This window comes from Dendrobium catenatum, unplaced genomic scaffold (assembly GCF_001605985.2).
Source record: "Dendrobium catenatum unplaced genomic scaffold, ASM160598v2 fragScaff_scaffold_1482, whole genome shotgun sequence".
Taxonomy (NCBI): Eukaryota; Viridiplantae; Streptophyta; class Magnoliopsida; order Asparagales; family Orchidaceae; genus Dendrobium; species Dendrobium catenatum.
Genome location: NW_021319944.1, coordinates 1,963,894 through 1,984,476, shown reverse-complemented (window position 1 = coordinate 1,984,476; position 20,583 = coordinate 1,963,894). Strand labels below are relative to the sequence as shown.

General features: G+C 34.3%; 1 protein-coding gene across 1 annotated transcript; it reads right to left on the bottom strand.

Annotated features, from left to right (window-relative positions):
• Nucleotides 1-3,708: 3,708 nt before the first annotated feature.
• On the bottom strand, nucleotides 3,709-6,824 carry LOC110115781. The gene is made up of 5 exons (XM_020849147.2): nucleotides 5,885-6,824; nucleotides 4,837-4,895; nucleotides 4,625-4,753; nucleotides 4,423-4,558; nucleotides 3,709-4,336 (listed from the first exon to the last, which is right to left on the bottom strand). Exons 1-5 carry the CDS (start codon nucleotides 6,722-6,724, stop codon nucleotides 4,004-4,006), a joined length of 1,497 nt encoding a protein of 498 aa, XP_020704806.1. The 5' UTR covers nucleotides 6,725-6,824; the 3' UTR covers nucleotides 3,709-4,003.
• Nucleotides 6,825-20,583: the final 13,759 nt, after the last annotated feature.

Below are 20,583 nucleotides of genomic sequence, written 5' to 3'. Positions count from 1 at the left end.
TGAAGAATCTGTAAGCGAGAGGGTTGCAGCGCTTACTAGAGAGATTGAAGAGATGAAAAGGGTTCAGAATGAAATGCAAGCAGAGTTGCAATCCTACAGAGCTGGAAAACAAAGGAAGAAGGACCAACAGGAGCAGCCATCTGCAGATAGTGAGGATACCGATGATGATTAGATGTTTATTATGTTTGATGAATGTATTAATTAGAACTTGTGAACTTCTGAACTTGTGATTGTAGCATTATCATGAACTATCTTGTGAATTTGTGATTGTAATGTTGTGATGAATTTTTGATTTTGTTTGTATTTTCTGGTTGTGATGAATATAGCGGCGTGTTGCCCAACGTATATATGCTTTTTCTGCAGGTTTAGACTTTAGGGTGAACCTCCCTCAAATAGAGGGGATGCTGTCAATTTTTTTTTTCAGGTGCTACAGATTTCCGGCGGCTAACCGGCGGTTTAGTCGCCGGAAACTACGATACCGGACGGACAAGATAAGCCGCCGGTTATATTATAAAACCGTCGGTAAATACCGGCGGCTTATCGACGGCCGCCGCCGGTTATACGATGGACTCCCGACTGTTTAAACCGTTGGTAAGACCGACGGCTTTAACCGCCGTCCACCGCCGGTAATATACCGGCGGTCTAACGGCGCCGTCCGGCGGTCTACGAACCAAACGACGCCAGGTTTAACCGCCGGTAATGTGACCGGCGGCTTACCGGCGGTTACAATACCGGCAGCCTAACCGCCGGCAGACCAACGGTTAAAATTCTGTTGGTCACCGGCGGTATTGGCCGCCGGAAAACCGCCGCAAAAATAAACCGCCGGTAACAAGCCGTCGAAAATGGTTTCCTACGCCGTTTTTTCCGGCGGTTCACAAACCGCCGTTAGACCGCCGGTAACTTTAAAATCCGCCGGAAAAAACCGCCGGAAAAAACCGTCGGTTTTCAACGTTTTTCCTGTAGTGAGAAACGATGCTCTCCATGAACAAATTAACACTCATGTATGACTCATCCCAAATACCAAACACTAACTTAACAGCCTTCCTTCTAGCATCTCAAGCTTTAATGTACCAAACCTTTATATTAAACTTTGCTTCGATTCGATTAATGATCTCCCTCAACTTAAGGTCCATCTATTTTCTAATAGTAGGATGTAGCTTATAAATTGATAATTACAATGACGATGGCCTACAACAAGAATAGGGCTTGCGCACGTATGTTGGTGCTTCATGGAAGAAATTTTCCATATTCCTCCTAGAAGTTTGCTCAGACCAGCATGCAAACTTCATAAACAATGGGTTTCATAGCTCTAATGCTCAACACACACAACTGTAAATTTCTATTTATTAGATGCAACAACAACAAATTGAACATTATTTATTATCAACCATCCTTGCAAAGCAAACATGTCTGATTTACTTTTGCAGCACATCCCCTCCATCAAGTCTGTTGGTATTGAAAATTCCTTTTCAACTTGCTGCCCTACATTCGAATCATCAAAGGTAATCTCCTTATCCCATTGTCGGGTAGTATCACATGTTTAAGTAAATTCATTAGTAGCAAACATTCCTTCTACGGTTCCTACTATCCTGAAACAATAGTTCTATATGAAGCTATGTATGTCAGCATGCATTGCCACATTTTTCTCATATATATCATAAGCTACTTAGTCATCAGGATCACATCTTTCCTCACTTGACCCGCTGCTCATAGTTTCATAACCTTCGTTAACCATAACAGATGGTTGACTAGATGGTCCTGCGTGATCCTGCTACTATTGATTTTGCATGTCACTACATTAAAAGAGACAATGTTTACATTAATTTGGTAATACATCTACATACCTCAAATTTAAAATTTTGAAGTTCAAAGAACTTATGACCCACACATTTTGGATCAGTACTACTTCAACGGTAACCCCCCCCCCCCCCCCCCCCCCAGCCCCCAACCCACACACACACACCACCGAAAAACTTCCTCCATGCAAATGATTCATTAACTTCCAATGTTAGATTCAGAGTATCAAGCGTTGCCACGTTCAACTCTTTAACTTCCACATACATTCTCAACATTTCTCTGGCAGCATGAGATACTACAATTTCACATAACTCTTCATCTTTAACATGCGAAGCAATAAACTCATTCCTCGCCAGCATACGACAAACTAAGCTGGTTGTATACTTCAAGGTAATTTACTTCAATGCCTTCAAATCCCTTATCTTAAGCTATTCTAAGTTCAAGCTAGTTGGATCTTGCAATGGACGAATTTGGCCCCCGTATAATTAAGTAGGTGCAAAATTCTCATTCAACAATAATGCACCGTCAGACATCAGCACAAAGGAATCTCCATCTCCACTCATTACTGAAGTTCCCATTTCACTGGCAAACCATCACTACAACCACCAAAAAATTAAGTTGTGCTAAGCTAAAGAAGGAACAACACCATAATCTGATACTTCATATAATAACTATCACAAAAAAAATCACAATCTATATCAAAACCCTTTAACACTACCTAAAACACTACTCAAATGATTGGACAAAAAAGTTACTTTCCAACATAACTATAATAATACTTAAGCTCCAATAAATTTACAATAACAAACTCCAAACCTACGCACCTCTTTCATCTACCATACATTACAAAGTAAGCAAGAGAATTATTTTTATTAACTAATGTTTATTTTCATCATAATAACAGACTACCTACAAAAACTCAAACTCATTCAAACTACATCTCTATAAATAACATGCAAGACTTCCCTTGCAAACAACACATTACATTAAATCTACATAATGTGGTTAAAAAAAAATTGTTGAACTCCACAAACATTCGAACAATAGTTCTCAACAAAAATACTTAAAACTTAAACTAAAAAAAAAAAACACATTTCGACATATTAGAAGACGCTCGACACAGGAGCTCAACGGACAAACTATCAAACAAAAAAATGAGAAAGATGAGGCGACGAGACTTCATTTTTTGGGACGAAAGCCAATCGCCCGTTCTCTCTGCCACCCCATCTCATCAAATCATAGCTAATCACCCATGAAATGGGCAATTTTGGCTATGTTTATTTTTTATGTTGGTTTACTTACTAATTAAGTAAAAGATGATGAGGATGCTTAAGTGGATGAGTGGCTTGACCCTTAGAGATAGGATACGAAATGACCATATATGTGAAAAGGTTGGAGTAGCTCCAATGAAAGATAAGATTAGAGAGAGTCTCCTTATATGGTTTAGTCACATTAAACAGAGGCCTTTTAATGACTCGGTTAGGAAAGTTAAGATATTAGATTTAACTTATGTTAAAAAAGGTAGAGGTAGACCTAAAAAGGCTTGGTTAGAAAATATTAGAAATGATCTTTCTTTATTAAATTTAAATGAGAATTTGACTTTTAACCGAACACAATGGCGAAAAAGGATTCATGTAGCCAACCCCACATAATGGGACAAAGGCTTGATGTTGTTCTTGTTGTTGCTAGTTTACTTACTAATTACAATATTAATGATGCTTAATTTTAAAAATTGCCCTTTAGGATATTGCCACATCAGATTTGATGGGAGATTTTCATCTTTGCATGTTTCTTATTTCATATCAGTATAAGTTCATAGCCTAAAAGAAATGTTCATGAATGACATGTCATGCCACGTGTCATTTATCAGATGTATTGAATATATCTTTCAAGATGTGTTGGATCAGAATCTCAGTACACACACATTCTCTCTCTTTCTATATATATATATAGCTATTGCTGAAGTTACATCACCTTGCCCAATTCAATCGAAAGGGCTATTTATCTCAAAGCTAGTATAGTTAAGATACATATGAAGCAGGAACCAAATATTCAAACCATTTCAAAGAGAAAGAAGCTACTACTATTCACTACAAGAACAAAAAATTAGGAATGGAATGGGAAGCGAAACATGAAACAAAATGCATCTCCTCCTAAAATAAATAAATAAATGAATTAATGTGACTGTACAAGTACCAGAATCTTCCTAGTCATAGGTGTGTAAAAGAGAATGTTGATTAACATCTCCATTACTACTCTTTTCCATAACCCCGTGGCCTTCAGCTTCATCATCATCATTAAAGAGCTTCTCCACCAGTTCTACCCAATCAGACTTTGGCTCCATATAACTCATCCCATTCTGATCATAATCAAGCGGGATGTAAATTTTTTCATGTTTATTCGAACTGAAATCATTATACTTAGTCATCAAGTGTGCTGTCTTCTCGACTGCATCCTTGTACTCTCTATCAGGGGATTGATCCCTTACAATTATCGGTTGTGTAGGAGGGATCATAGAATCATAGCTTTCTTGCATTCTCTGAGAAAAGACGAGTTAAGATTGCAAATTGATGCGCTATGAATGTAGTTGTATCAAGAATACAGGATTAAGTTCTCTTTACTTACATCTAAAGCCTTCTGAGCTTCTCGCTCTATCCAAACAAGTGAATGATCATACATAGCATTACAAGATAACACAATGTGCTCAAATCTTCCTTCGACTGGAATAGCAGTCTTAACATCAGGAGGCATTCTCCCACAGCTGCATAAACCATAAACTATTAGTCGTATTGTTCGGCAGTAGAATAATGTTTCTAAGACTTTGTACCTGCATGGTCTTCTCTCAATAATATGATATATTCGACCTGGAGCATAAAGTCTTTTTGGGTCTTTGAGCATTTTAACCTCAGGCATGAATGTATCCCTCATGCAAACTAGAAATAGCAAGCAAGGTAAGCTGTTCCAATAAAAAAGAAGAGATCTAAGTGAAAAAGGATAATAACTTCCAAAAAAACTGCAATTTAAAAATATTATGCTTACCAGAAAATAGATCCAAAGATATGTTCCAAGGGTGTCGGTGTTCTTGGCAAGAAATCATCCTGAAAAATCACATGAGAGTTTTAACAAGTATTTAATCTAAGAAAATCATATCCTTTTGAACCAGAGGTAGAGACTCAAAAATGACAATAAAGAACTTGAGCAAATGCAAGCATATTTTTTATGCTAATTTTCATCACTCAATTGCATTATTTTTGCCGACCGAAAGCAAATGTGCTCGACGTAAAGCCTCATTTAGCATATATGTAGCATTTGTTGTAGACTCAAAAATAGTCCCACGTCAAAAAATAAAACAAAAGTTCAATATATTGATAATGGTCGTTGCTCATTTACAAACTGATGTAAGCTTTGGAGTTGATAGTAACACATTTGTTAATGTGCTGGGAAATAGGTGAAGCATCATTCAAACATTGAGAATAAATAAAATAGAAGGAAGATAAGCCCATATAATACACTAATAATTTTGAACAAATTCACCCAATTAATAGCCACATCTTATTGAAGCCATAACTGATTTTGATTGTGTAGTTTTAATAGCCCTTAGCCATAATATATCTAAAGACATCCCCAAATTCAAAATTCAATGAAATCTCCAAAATAACTTTGATGAAACAATTCACAAATATTGGACACCTTCCGTAGGATCCCTGTTCCCCTCGGAGCCCATTATAACATAACTAACTAGAAAGGTCTCATATTTGGAAGATATGTGTAAGATATTTCTTTGTTGGGTAAAAATTAAGCTCCACAAATTAATTTTCGGCTCAATTTAGAACCATGAATTCTTCCTTCTAGTAGCTAGCCTAGTGAAGCACTCATTCCATACTTCTTCATAATAGCTATCATAAAAGCTCCCATTTAGTGTTTAGCATTGATTCAAAGCTCTACAAATTCTCCCAAAATTCTTTCAAATTTAGATATTTAGTTTCCAAACATAAATCTAGTGAAAGAAAAAACATAATTAAGAAAAAAAATGAGCTTTCCTTCAACTAACAATCAAATGGCCGAAGAAGAAACAACGTAGCAGTACCTGAAGAACGACAGAGTGTATGACATCGGCGTACTTGACTGCCAGGTCAATCGACATACACCTTGCGGGCGCCACAGCATAGCACCTCACCCTCTCCCTCTCAATGCCACCAAACCTGTCCAAGCAATTAACCGCCACCGCAGCCATCATCGCCGCCACCCCTGCACCTAACGAATGCCCGGCGAACACCAGCCGGCACTCCGGCCCGGCTTCCATCAATACCCTTCGCAGCGTCTCTGCCTCACGGTTCAGAACCCAAACAGCCGCCTTGAGCAGCCCCCGGTGCACGTAGCCTCCATCAAAACGCTGGGGCTCCGGTCTGTTGTCGAGCAGGAGGCGGTAATCCGCTCCGCGGCCGAGGTTGAGGCCTCGGACTGCTAGAACGACCTCGGAATTGTAGCGGTCGAAATAGATAAGGTAAGGAGGGCAGCGGTCGGCGGTGTCGGCGTAGGTGGCGCGGCGGATGACGGAGGAAGGATCGATGCGATAGCCGAAGGGGGGTGGAGCCCAGCGAGGCTGGGAAAGATCGTCTTCGTAAGAAGCGAGGATGGCACGGCAGGCTCGGGGGATGGGGGCAAAATCTGGGGCGGAGGCGGGAGGCCATGATGCGCTGTCGTGGGCACCGGCGTGGGAGCAGCGGCGCCAAGCCCATCGGGCGCACGTGGCGCATAGAACGCATTCGAGGCCGCCGCAGCAAGCAGCTGGCATCTGAAGAGGGTGGCGAACTGCGATTGGGTTAGCGTTTTGGGAGAGGACGGGGGAAGAGGTGGAGAAGAGAAGTTTGTCATTGGAAGGAGAGGAGGGTGAAGAATAGACTTTGAAGAAAAAAATTAATCTCATTTTCTTCTGTTCTAGAAGGAGTAGGAGGAGGAAGAGAAGGGAAGTAGTCTGGGTTATGACGGGGAAGTGGGAAAATGATGGCGCGCAGCCGCTGGTCGAGAGTTTGAACTTTGAAGATGAAGACGGACGTTCAAAAATTGGTCACGGGACTCGTGGAAGTTTCTGTTCGTGTAAATTTCCTAATGGTCTTCTTTGCCCTCCAAGGAACTAGTCGAGCAGAGATCGAGCCATTTTAGATTTTAGATTGAGTTTTTTTTTTAGTAAATTTAATTACAAAATTATATATGTATATTACGTGATAGAAAACTCACTGAAGTAAAGTGAGAAAATTTTGTGTTTATCTTTACACGAAAATGTAGGACATTTAAAATAAATGAATGCAAGAACCGCCAAAAAATTTATGTGGAAAATTCAGAAATGAGAAAAATCATAGAGTCTAATTCAGTTAAAATAATTTTGTTTTATTTGTATTGATTACAAAGATATGTCCGTCCTATAAATTGGCAAGCATAAGATTACAAGCAACATATTATGATGGAGGTCAAGAGGTCAAGTGTCGATAATTGAGCAACGGTAGCGCGACAATAGTGGTTGAGCAACAGTAATACAATGATAGAGGTCAAGTGACAACACTCTGATGGTGGTGGTTCAATAACAATGGTGGTTTTAATGATGAGTGATCGACAACAATAGTCAAGTGGTCGAGACCCAATAACAGAGTTCAGACTACGACATTTTAATAGTGGTAGTTCAAAGATAGCAGCCTAGTGACAATGGTCTAATGATAGTGATCTAATAGAGGTAGTTAGGTGATAATCAGAGGGTGTTGGTATGATAGTAGTGATTGGGGCGGTGGTCCAACGATAGCAATCCCATGGAAATTTGACGGTGGTAATCAGCTAATGGTTTGACGACTGTGGCACGATAGCAGCGATTGGGCAATGGTCCAACAATTTGCCTAATGTCAGTGATTAGTTAGTGATCTGATAGTGGTAGAGCTATGAGATTCTTCATGTCTTTGACCTCTCTTAAATTTCAAACTAAGGTTCTCTTTATATAGAGATTATGGTCTTATTTATAAAATTTGAAAGAGACATGTTGTTCCATATACATATATCCAAAATCCTAAATGCTCCATAAAATTGCTCGTCTTGATTCACTCAATCATAAAACATTCTTTCTTTGTTTAAGTTCTTTTATGATGTCGAGATTAAGTGATATCGAGCTCATTGGATTCATCTCACTGAAATGCTCGATTTGGCTATAAGATTGTAAAATTCGAAGGACATTCATCCCTAACTAATTCTCGGAATTTATAATATATATGACCTAAATATTTGATATTGGCTACTTCAAATTTAGATTGGACCAACCTTTTTTTTTCTGAGCGGGTGGGTTCATCTCATCCAGCCACTCAATTTGATTATAAGTTTGTTGCAATTAGAATTTAAATAATGAATTAAATTTTGAAAGTTTTTACATTAAAATTCATGTTTGATGGATAACATTTTTCTGTGGCACCTTAATATGTATTGAAAAAATGATTTTTGTTCAATTTATATACTTATATTATAAACAAATAAATAATTTAATATTATTAATATGATTAATATGTTGACATATTTTTAGTAGGTAGGTCCAAAAAAACTTGTCCCATTGACGAAGCAAGGAAAGGAGGGAGAAAACATCAGGCTTTCCGGTGATAGGAATAGACTGCAGAATACTGCAAACTATTATTTCTGTGTGAAATCTGGTTATGTTAATCAATCAGGTTGTACTGTTATCTCGGAACTCAAGTCAATTTATCGTGCTCGATAAGGGGGTCTTTCGGTTGTCGGGAGCTCTGCATCTTGAGATTTTTTCGTATAAGACATTGGTATTGTGTACTTGAGCGCGCCGGTGTTGTGTTCCTAAGCGCCCCGATGATGTGTTCTTAATCACCCTAGTGTTCTAAAATTTACTGGGAGAGACGCAAAGAGCATATCACCGCAACACTCTAGATTCAGCATCATAATATTTGTCCAGTGTTACAATGACGTGGGTTAGAGCACCATAGCATTAGATGACATATCAGGTGTTGTGAATCTGAATTTAGAAATTATAATTTTGATGATAGTAAACATTTCTGACACTTCTATTTTTCTATGACTATCTTACCTACTAATATTTCAGGTCCACAAGGTCAATTGCAAATCATTCCAGCTCAAGATTGGGTAGATTATGACTGAGTCATACTATAAACTGTCATTTAAGTATCTTTAACCTTTTCTTCAGTAAATTGTAAACAACGTGGGTGTTGATGCTAAGTAATCTTGCACACACACTGTGGAAAAAATTATGTGTTGTAACGCTCCAAGCTAGCATTATAGCCCTGCGAGGTATACTAGACAATTTTTCTTTCTCATTTTTCTTAAGAGTGGAATCCATTGGTGTTATTAACTTGTCTTTTTCTTTTTGTTTTTTAGTATTAGAATGATGCAAGAGAGAAGAGAAGCAATGAGAGTGTAAGAGAGAAGAGATATATGTACTTATTTCTCCCAATTTTTATAGTGGGTTTCTTGGTGTGGTATAACTCTATGGTTTTTATTTTTCTGATTTTGGGTTTTTCCACACAAAACATTTTAAGGATTGGGCTTAACTCTTTCATTCCACCAATTGACTTGGGGTAAAATGTCAAAATCCATATTTTGTTAAAGAGTTTTCAATTTTGAAATTGAAATTGACAGGTGTTATGCAAATTTTGAAACTCAACATATTGGGTTTCACTCAATTATTAAGATTTACAAAATTGATATGAAGATCCAAAGAATTTTGCTTTGCTCTTTCATTCCACCAATTGACTTGGGGGTGAAATGTCAAAACCTAAATTTGGCTAGAGAGTTTTGAATTTTGAAATTGAAGTTAACGGATCTTCTTCAAATTCTGAAACATAATATATTAAGTATCACTCAAATATGTAGGTTTACAAAATTGATATGAAGATCCTAAAAATTTTGCTTGACTCTTTCACTTCGTCAATTTACTTGGGGTGAAATGTCAAGGCTAGATTTAATGGAGATTTCCTCACTCACCTCCTGAGTTTTTCTTTTTGATGTTAGTCACACTGACCTAAGAAAAATTTTTGTAGAGGGACCAAAGGAAGAAAGATAGTAAAAATTATCAATATAATACAATTTTACCATTATTAAAGATGGGGAGAGAGCTTTCCCTAGCGGAGTCGCCATTTTTTGTTTAAAAATTTTGCTTTGCCAAAGAAATAATGCAACATAAAATTGAATTAAATTTCTTTGTGAAAATATTATTTTTGAAATTTTTAATTTTGAAGTTGAATATGTTATTATGAATGATATATCACCTCAACATGCAATGATATCTTTCCCTAGTGAGTTCATATAGTAAAATGTGAATTCTTCCTGATTATCATAATCAAATTTAGGGAAGAACATATATGACCCTGAAAGGTTAAAATGATGTTTAATCGAGTGTTTGACTATGATAGTCTATATGAAGTATCATTTGTTTAATATTTAAAGTCACGATAATAAATTATATATCTTTTATTATTGATCGTCTGAACACAATGATAATGATTATTGTTAGTTTTAATTTTCTCGAAGAAAGTGATTGAATTTTGAAAATTGATTTAGGTTCTTAAATCTTTTATGCGCACAAACTCTCGTAGTTAATTACATCATAGGAAATTTGAATTTCTTACGAAAACTCTTGATTAAAATAATGACAGAAATTTTATTTGGAATTCTCAAAGAGTTATATGAAAGAAGTGAGGCTAGAGTTTAAACTGTGATTGGAACGAATGTTGAACACTTATTTCTGGAAGTTAATGGAGGAGAAGTAAAAGACACTTTTGGATTCTTAAATAATTTTGAAGTTCTATAGCTTACCCTATGTGTTGGACTTTAAATTTTATTTTAAGGAGAGGAATTTTAATTCAAATTGCTAATTTATTAGAATGTTGGGATTATATTCCTGAAAAGTGGGTCTTATAATTTTGAGCCTATTCTGGATTCTAAGTCTAAATTGGACACTAAATAATAGTAGTCCAAACATAGCTAATGTAGTGCAAATCTGGACTTACCCGGCCTAGATTGGGGAGCCAGTTAACTAACTAGGCACTTAAAATCCATGTGATCAATCTCTTTATGAAAGATTAGTAGGGACATTCTTAGTTAAGTTTTGAGAAATTGAGGCTGACATCTGTAGTAGATCCTAATTAGCCCCTTGACTTATGTAGGATGATTGATGCTTGAAAGTAAAATATAATTAAAATTTTGACTCTTCTTAATTTGTTTCTAATGCAATGCATACTAGTCTACCATGAATGCATAAATCAAAATGAAGCAATTTTTAAAAATGGCTTAAAAATATATTTTATCCTAGAGATTACACAATATCTCCTTAACAGGATTGCACCTTAATTGGCTAAGTGATCTGCCAAAACCTGCAGGCGAGGAGGTGCCTAACAAGGAAGAGGAAGTATTAATATGATGTATGAGAAATCCCAGTTCGTTCCCGAGCTTACTTCTTAAGATCATTAGATTTATAAGTGAGCTTAAATTTTTTATTTAGTTTTAAGTAGAAAATATTTTTAATCATATCCTTACGAACCTTCAATCGATTCCAGGTTAAATCAAAATATGACATGTATGAAAAAAATATAAAAAATGATGTAATTTCTACTGCACAATCATTATAAATAAATCAATTCAATTATTAAATCAAATGTAATGTCCATGTGTGATGAGTGCCACTTAATATTACAACTCAGGATCTGCAGAATTTAAAAGTTGTCATGTACCACTAACAACAACCTGAATTCTACTCCTAAGAATGATACAAGTGACTTTGAAAATGGGATTTCTTTTTGTCTTCACTTCTTCATCCTTCTATAAGCTCCTTAGATTTATTGGATATGAATATTCAAATAAAAAGAAATACCTCCCTTAAGGATTTTTTTTTTCTTTTCTCTTTGGATATTGAAATCATCATAACTTAGAACTCCAATTGAAGAAGAAATGAAAATGGAAAAGAAATTGAAAATAATTTTAATTATAAAATAACTCAAATAAATAATTCCCAATGGAATTTGAGGTAAGAATTTAGTAAGGAAATGTTTATGTGAAAATGATGAAAGTTAAAAATAGTAATAATTTATATGATTGTATTTGAATTTAGGTTGTAATAAGAAGGATTATTTCAAGGTTCGAAGATTTGAAAGGACTGAAGATGAAATATTCAAAGTGGGTAATTTTAATTGTATTATAATAATATTAGAATTATTTTTATGTTATTTTAAATTCTTTTATTCAATGCAATTGTTATATGATTAAATCATTATATTGATTGAATTATTAATGAATATGATATGGAACTATTATAAAATGTGAAGGAAAATGGAATAAAATGATTGATGATTTAATTAAAATAGAAATTTTAAAATATGGAAAAGGTACATGCATGAAAATAACCCACGTATGGTGTTGACTAGGGAGGCAATGTACCCGTGCACGTTAAATGAAAATCAAAAGGAATTGAAAATGATTATACCTTTATAGGTAAATTTAGACATTGCTCTTGTACTAATGAAAATGGAATAAATATATAATGGAAATTGACATATAAAAAATAATGAGATGTAATTTCTGTATAAGAAAGATTAAGAAACATATATGTTTTATTTTATCTACATAACTTCTAGTTAGTAAAGGTGTTGCGGTGCTAGCTTCTTCGGTCTATAGTGCTTTGAGAGAGTGCTTCATCGCTACACCATTGAATTTATTTATTTTTATTTCCTAATCTGCTACTGCATTTTAAGTACTCCGACCCATCCCTAAGCCCTCATTTTACATGCATTGGCCGAGGAAAGAGAATGAGATAAGGTGGAGAGATAGGACAGAGAAAGCTTGCTTCAAAGCATTTCATCTATTCTCTTAGTTATTAAAGTTATTTTGATCATGGAAAATGACCTTAACCCAACTTCTATTTTTAATAATTTTGATTTATGGGTTTTTCTCTATCTTAAATTTGATAAAAATACATCATCTCCTACTCTAGCAAACTTTATGAGCTTTCGGCTCATTATGTGGTTTACATGTTTCAATAAATGATAAAGAACCATTTGAGTGAGAACATGGGGGGGGTGGGGGGTGAGGGATGGACTTATAATTAACTATTGGTTTCAACTCGAATTTGGCTCAATCCTTGTTTGTTCTTGTCTTAGACCATCGTATGCTTCACATATATGTCGGGGATCTAAGGGGGTAGCTCCCACTAGTTGGCTGCAAGGTTATTTTTGGAATTCCTCTTGTGTTCATTTGTGTTTTGCATATCGTGATTTATTATTTCTCTTTATATTTGGTTCATCTTTCTTTAGCAATGACACCTCTTCACAATATGTATGCATGTATAATTTGTTAGAGATTTTTGTAGTCATGGCTTTTATGTTGTGTATCATATTCCTCTATGCAATATATTGTTTGTAAATAAATATTTGATGATGAGTATTTCTTGTATTTATTTGAAGTAAATTAGTGGTTCTATAGTATGTACATAATTGAAAATTTTGAAATTCTCTCAAAACAGGTCTTGAGAAATATATCATATTACATAACTTGTTATGTATGTAGGTTATGTTAGGTCAGGTTGTTACAAATTATCTCATTGTCAAGGTTGAGATATCCCTTTTATTCAATTCTTTAAATCTCCTAAAATATAGTTCTTTTGAGCCTTATAACATCAATTGTTACTAATGATGGTTGATGATGATAAGAATGAGGGATACTTAATTGAGAACAACATTAGAACCAATAACACATCATTTGGATTTGGTGAATTTACTTATATATGATTTTATAGATTATGGAAAATTCTCATTTAAGGAAGAATTCAAAAGATGTGCAACATTAATTAGTTACTAGATAACTGTTTGGATGAAAATACAAATTTCAAAAACACAGACATGGAGAGAGTATTTATCAAGTGTACTAAAAGGGATGATGTGTGAAAGCTAGGTTTATGTTGCCATGTCAATGGTGTCCTCCTTGGCTTATGATCTACATTAGATATTTACATACTAAAAATGTAAAGGCCTTAAACTAGATCAAAGTTAAATAAAGTATTTTAATAATGTATGAATTAAATTCATCATTTTTGGTACAAGAAATAGATGATTAAAAATATATTTTAAGAATATAATGTAACACTCATAAATTTTATTTTTGCTATCACACTCTAACAATTACTTCTCCTAATTGAAATTTCTAAAAAACAATGATAAAATAGCAACTAAATAAAAGTGTAACAGTGATTTGAAAAATAACACTACAAAGAATCATAAATTTCCTTAGTTATTTGTCTCTATCTCTTTCTCTTACTTTCTTTACATCTATATAAATAAGATATAGCTTTTAATCTTAAATATTCTAGAATCTAATAACCATAAATAAGTTAGCTTTTTATTTTTTTAAAAAACATTATTAATAACACTCATAAAAACTTTAAAAAACCCATAACTGCTCTTCAATTATATTTACAAACAATTACAATCTCCCCAAATTGATCTTTAATAATAAATATTAATAAATTCTTGCATGGGGTAATTGCTTGATTGTTTTGGTAATTGGGAATTACCGTAAGGGCTGTTTAATTATAATAATTTGCAATTCAATAAAGTTTTAAATACAATGAAAAATAAATTCATATAATTTAGAAATTTATTAGTTATTTGGTTAGATGTAAATCAAATGTAATAATTTTTTTATTTGCTTTGATGCATTATAAATACTTAACATTTTAGAAATATAATAGGTGATAATGTTGACAGTGGCTAGTGGAACTAGCCGTGGTTTGAAAAGCAAGGACTCCTTCATGTGGTTTAAAGAAGTTCTCAGATATGTCATCGGAGAGGAGAAACAATTCATGTACTTTAGGGCTTATGTGTTTCTCATATTCTAAGGAATTATAATAAAGCACATTAGAAGATAAGTTAATGCATACTCAAATCATGTTGTTGTATGACTTTGACCCATCTTACACTTTAATGCAAACCTTGCAATCATAATATGTTCATTTTGTAATGTTTCCCTAGATTTGTTAAAGATGTCATGGTATTGTAAGAACCAATATGAACTTTTCTCTTATAAAACTCATTGGAAGTGGAGGTCCCAGCATGAATGAGGTTCCCAAGTTTGTCGCCAAGTAATTTGAATTTTTAATACAATTTTATGTATTTTAATTAATGCTTACAAATGTAAGATGTTAAGTGATTTTTGTCTCATTTATAATCATGGTTGTTGAGTATATGTGATATAACATATTATAAATCTTAACGAAAAGTTTTAAAAAAGGTACATACTTATACATGATCTTATATAATTCTACACGGATTGTCTATGTATACATTTTTTTTCTCAATAATAGAGATATATAAATTCATTCATAAAAAAGTTTGAATAATTTAATTAACATCTTTATTTTTATTCATTATTTCAAATGATTGACACAAGGTGGATTTTTTATCTGAATTGTAATATTTATTCTTTGATTGATTGTTTCTATTTAGATTTGTTGTGTAAAGCTCTTGGATTACAATATATTGTGTTATGATTGTTGGATTATTCTATGATGTGCAATAGTTGTTTAATTGCAGTATGTCATGTTATACAAATGGATAACACCTGATTATATCATAAATGTTTGATTGCACTATATTGTATTTGCTTTATGATATGTTGTGTTATGATTATTGTGAGTGCACATTGATGTATCAATCTTATAGTATGTGTAGGAACATACAAGAAGAAGAAACAGGATAGAAGAGAATAAATGATATTTATTATCTGCCATATTACAACCAACATGAAGAGTATATATAGAAAAGCTTGTATGACTTTGTACAACATAACCAATCACATACTGCTAGCACATCTAAATAATTACATGTAATTTATATGCTCAGAAATATATCACTTATACACCACTGCAAAGTAATGGGTCCTGACTGACCGTTAGTTTGTTTCTTAGGTGTAAAAATCGTTGTGTAGACAGAGCTTTGGTAAAGTTATCCGCCACTTGATCTGTTGTTGATAGGGATAAGAGACAAATATTATTGTTTTGAATATGATCCCTGGTGAACTTTTGATCTATTTTTATATGCTTTGTGCAAAAGGTTGTCGTGGAGGAATGCATTAGTGACGTCTAGTTGTTAAACCGACCATTCGTTGTGAAGAGCTATAGTTAACAGTATGTGAATTATAGGAAGTTTGGCCACCGGGTTGAATATTTATGTGTATTCTACGTCGTATTTCTGGTGGTTTCCTTGATCTACTAGCTGAGCTTTATGTTTGGCTACCGAACTATCATAATGAAGTTTAAGTCGATATGTCCATTTACTGTCAAGAATGGATGCTTCTTTGGAGGACAAACAAGGCTCCATATGCCTTGTTTGTGTAGCGCCAAGAACTCTATAGCCATGGCTTGACACCATTCAGGATGTTTGCTTGCTTCAGTCAAATTTGTAGGTGTTGCGAACAAGTCAGAGTTAGTGAGAGTATGACATAAATTTAGTCAAACATGAGGTTTAAGCGACCCTGTTTGCGCCCTAGTAACCATAGAATGATGCTGAAGAGGAAAATAAGTCGTCTGTAGAGGACCTTGATGTTCAGGTGCTGAATTAATGCATTGAGTCGACTGAGGAGGTATTGGGCGTAAAACCCTTTGAATTTTCAATATTTTTTTTAGTTAACCTAGAGAAGTCCAAATCACAAACTGTCTTAATTCTTAATTCTGAGAAAGTCATTGGCCTTACTAAGATGCTTCATAACAAACTGACTGTACAGTTTGGAAATAACCAAGGTTATATCACTTTGCTCATTACGTGTTATTAGTATGTCGTCGACATACAAAAGCAAGTAGATTTGAACTTTCGATTGTGTAAGAATTAGGAGAGAGGGATAGACATTGCTATTAGAAAAATCGATAAATACTAAGTAAGATGTATACGTATTGTACCACTGTTGTGGTGCTTTCTTGAGGCCATAGATGGCTTTGTGAAGGCATCACACATAGTCAGGATGCAATGTGTCTTCAAAGCCTTTCTATTGTGACATGTAGACCTTCTCCGAAAGGTTGTCGTGGAGGAATGCATTAGTGACATCTAGTTGTTAAACCGACCATTCGTTGTGAAGAGCTATAGTTAACAATATGTGAATTATAGGAAGTTTGGCCACCGGGTTGAATATTTATGTGTAATCTACGTCGTATTTCTGGTGGTTTCCTTGATCTACTAGCTGAGCTTTATGTTTGGCTACCGAACTATCATAATGAAGTTTAAGTCGATATGTCCATTTACTGTCAAGAATGGATGCTTCTTTGGAGGACAAACAAGGCTCCATATGCCTTGTTTGTGTAGCGCCAAGAACTCTATAGCCATGGCTTGACACCATTCAGGATGTTTGCTTGCTTCAGTCAAATTTGTAGGTGTTGCGAACAAGTCAGAGTTAGTGAGAGTATGACATAAATTTAGTCAAACATGAGGTTAAGCGACCCTGTTTGCGCCCTAGTAACCATAGAATGATGCTGAAGAGGGAAATAAGTCGTCTGTAGAGGACCTTGATGTTCAAGTGCTGAATTAATGCATTGAGTGGACTGAGGAGGTATTGGGCGTAAAACCCTTTGAATTTTCAATATTTTTTAGTTAACCTAGAGAAGTCCAAACCACAAACTGTCTTCGCCAGAACATTTATAATGTTGTGTTTTAGCTTCCTTAATTTTTTCATAATTTTTTGGCACTGTTAAAATTTTTTAAGAAATCGGCACCTATCGCTACAAATGGGGGTTTTGGGACTGTCAAGTATCCGTTTTATAAACCGATTTCACTAGAATTTTTTAAATAAAATTAGATAATTTGTTAATATTTTTCTGTAATTTTTTGAATCCCTAAAATAATTTTTATGAATTTTCTACTAAAAAATTAATTATTATTATTATTATTATTTAATAATAAAAAATCTAAAATATTTAAAAGCACTATTGGCATTATATATGATCATTTCCCTAATCATCTCACGACAAGCAGAGAATAGCTTAGGAAATAAGAGAGGAAAAGAGAAGTGAGAGAAGAGGGAATCCGATTTTTGGGCGACTTCGGGTCATTTTCGTATGTCGGCTCAGGTTGGAAAGTTATTCGTCTTGAGAAAAGACACATTATGACCATCTCAATTTTTTAAAAATAGGAAAGTTTTGGTGAATATTTTGTTTAAAAATTTTGTATCCGTTAGCAAAAAACTGGAATAACTTTGCACTTGTAAAACTTTCACCACGTAACTTTTTGTATGTTGTAGGGATTATGATTATGCACATTTTGAATATTTTTTGGAAATTTTTTACATTGGGTTTTGAAATTTGCAGGGTTTTTAGTGAATAAAAAATTATCGGGATGTTGAAAAATAGTGCAATACTACAATAAAAGTCTTAAAATATTGTTTTTCACAATCTCTAGTAATTTGATAAATTTTTGAAAATGTGCATTTTTACATAGTCGGATTTTTTGTTATCTACCGTTATATAATACTGTGATATTTTGATACATGCTCACTTACTCTTTAATTATTATTATGTGATTATTGTGATTAAATTATATATGTTGGAAACCATAATGGGTCAGAATCCTTTGAGATTATGTCTGTGTCAGGGAATTACTAGAGTTATAAGGGACCATAATACTTTGAGATTCTGCCTGAGACATGGATATCTGATGTATTCTAGTGCTATAAGCACAATTAAAAAGGGAGTCATAAGGGACCAAAATCCTTTTAAATTTTTTCTGGGTCCAGAAAATGTGATATGAACTACTCTGTTATATGAATTGCAATTTATTCATTTATTATGTACTGTTAATTGAATCAAAGAATAACTGTAATGCATTTATTATAATTTCTAGTTTTGTGATTCTCAGTTCAGTGATTTTTTTAAACTATAATTAACTGCTTTTAATTATTCAGTAATTATTTAGTAAAATATTTAATAAAAGAATATTTAAAAATTTAGATTGGTTTGTGTGACTTGCTGAGATGTTATAGCTCACTATAGTTTTACTTATGGTTTTCAGGATTTGGTAAGTGGAAAGAGGTTGTGGACTAGCTGTTCAGGATAAGATATGAGGTCATAAGTATTTTTCTATTTTGATTTTTGTATAGTCATGGTTAGTTTAATTTTCAGTTTTGTAGTTCATGTCTGTAGCCATGTACTGTAGTGTATATATTTATTTTGATGAATGAAATAAACTATATGGATGAGTTTTTCATTATTTGAATATTTTAGTAGTTATGTGGTTCGTCATTATTTCAATGAATATCAGTAGAAAATCTGAAATAATTCCAAAACTAGATCTTAGGGTTTACTTGTCACAGCTCAACATGGTAGGACCTATCCAGGTCGGGTTGGGTTGTGACATTGGGTCGGATGTAATATGTAACACAGTTGGATTGTGTTCTTGCGTAGGTTGTTGAATCAAAGAATGGACAAAAGTAGGGGTGAGAAATAACGGAGAGGGTTTAGTAATTGGTTTGGTTGAAGGAGATGAGTGTTTGGCAAACAGAAAGGATTTCTCATCAAAGGTTGTGTTTTTTTAAATAGTAGTTGGATCAAGACACTTATAACCTTTGTGAGTATCGGAATAACCCATGAAAACATAAATTTTACCTTTGGTTGGAATTTATGATGTGTGTGAGGCAGAGATAGAGGAAAAAAGGCACATCCGTAAGTACCAAGGTGGGTATAGTCGAGTTGAACATTATGAAGAAGTTCAAAAGATGAGACTCTATATGTAACATGGGAGGGCATTCGATTAATCAAATATACATATTTCAATACCGCCTTAGGACAGCATGAGTAAGGGATATAAGCCATGTGAAGCAGAGTTCGAATAGTCTCTATTATATGTCTATGCTTTCTTTCAACAACTCTATTTTGTTCTGGAGTATACGGGCAAGAGATTTGATGAGTGATACCTGTTTGCATAAGAAAATGTTATAGAGTTTGATTTACAAATTCTGTACCAACATATGTGCGTAAAACTTTAATATATTTAGATGTATAATTCTCTATTTGAGTTCTAAAGTTAATAAATATATTTGGAACTTCTGATTTATTTTTCATGGGAAATAGCCATATAAATCGTGAGAAATCATCTACAAAAATTACGTAATAGCGACATCCTTGAAACAAAACAATGGGGGCAGGTCCCCAAACATCCAAATGAATAAGAGAGAGCAGGGAAGTTTGAGGAGTAACATATTTATCAAAGAGTAGTTTGTGACCTCTAGACTGTTTACAAGAAATACAGTCAGATGAAATCATAAGTATGTTAAGGTGCGGATTACACTTGGCTATAGTATGAAGGATTCTTTCATGAGGATGGCCAAGTCTTGAATGCCACATATGTGAGTTGATAGCAGTAGCCGATAATGCTTTCTATTTGGCCGTAGAAGAGCTAGTCGGAACTGGGTAGAGGTCGTTGGTACACGACCCTTGAAGAAGAAATTTCTTCGTATTGAGATCCTTAAGAATAAAGTATGATGTGTTAAACACAATAGAAATATCATTGTTTTTAGTCAATTTTGAAATAGATAAGAGATTGTAATGAAGTGAGGGAGTGTGAAAAACTTGTGATAGAAGAAGCTTACGAGTTGGGGTTGGCAATAAGCATGCCCCATTATGAGCAATATTTACTGACCTTCCATTGCCAATTGTGATACTGTTGTTGCCTTGGTATGAATTTGAAAGGGACATGTTGTCAAGGGAATTGGTAAGATGCGACGTTGCTCTAGAGTCTAGAAACCAAT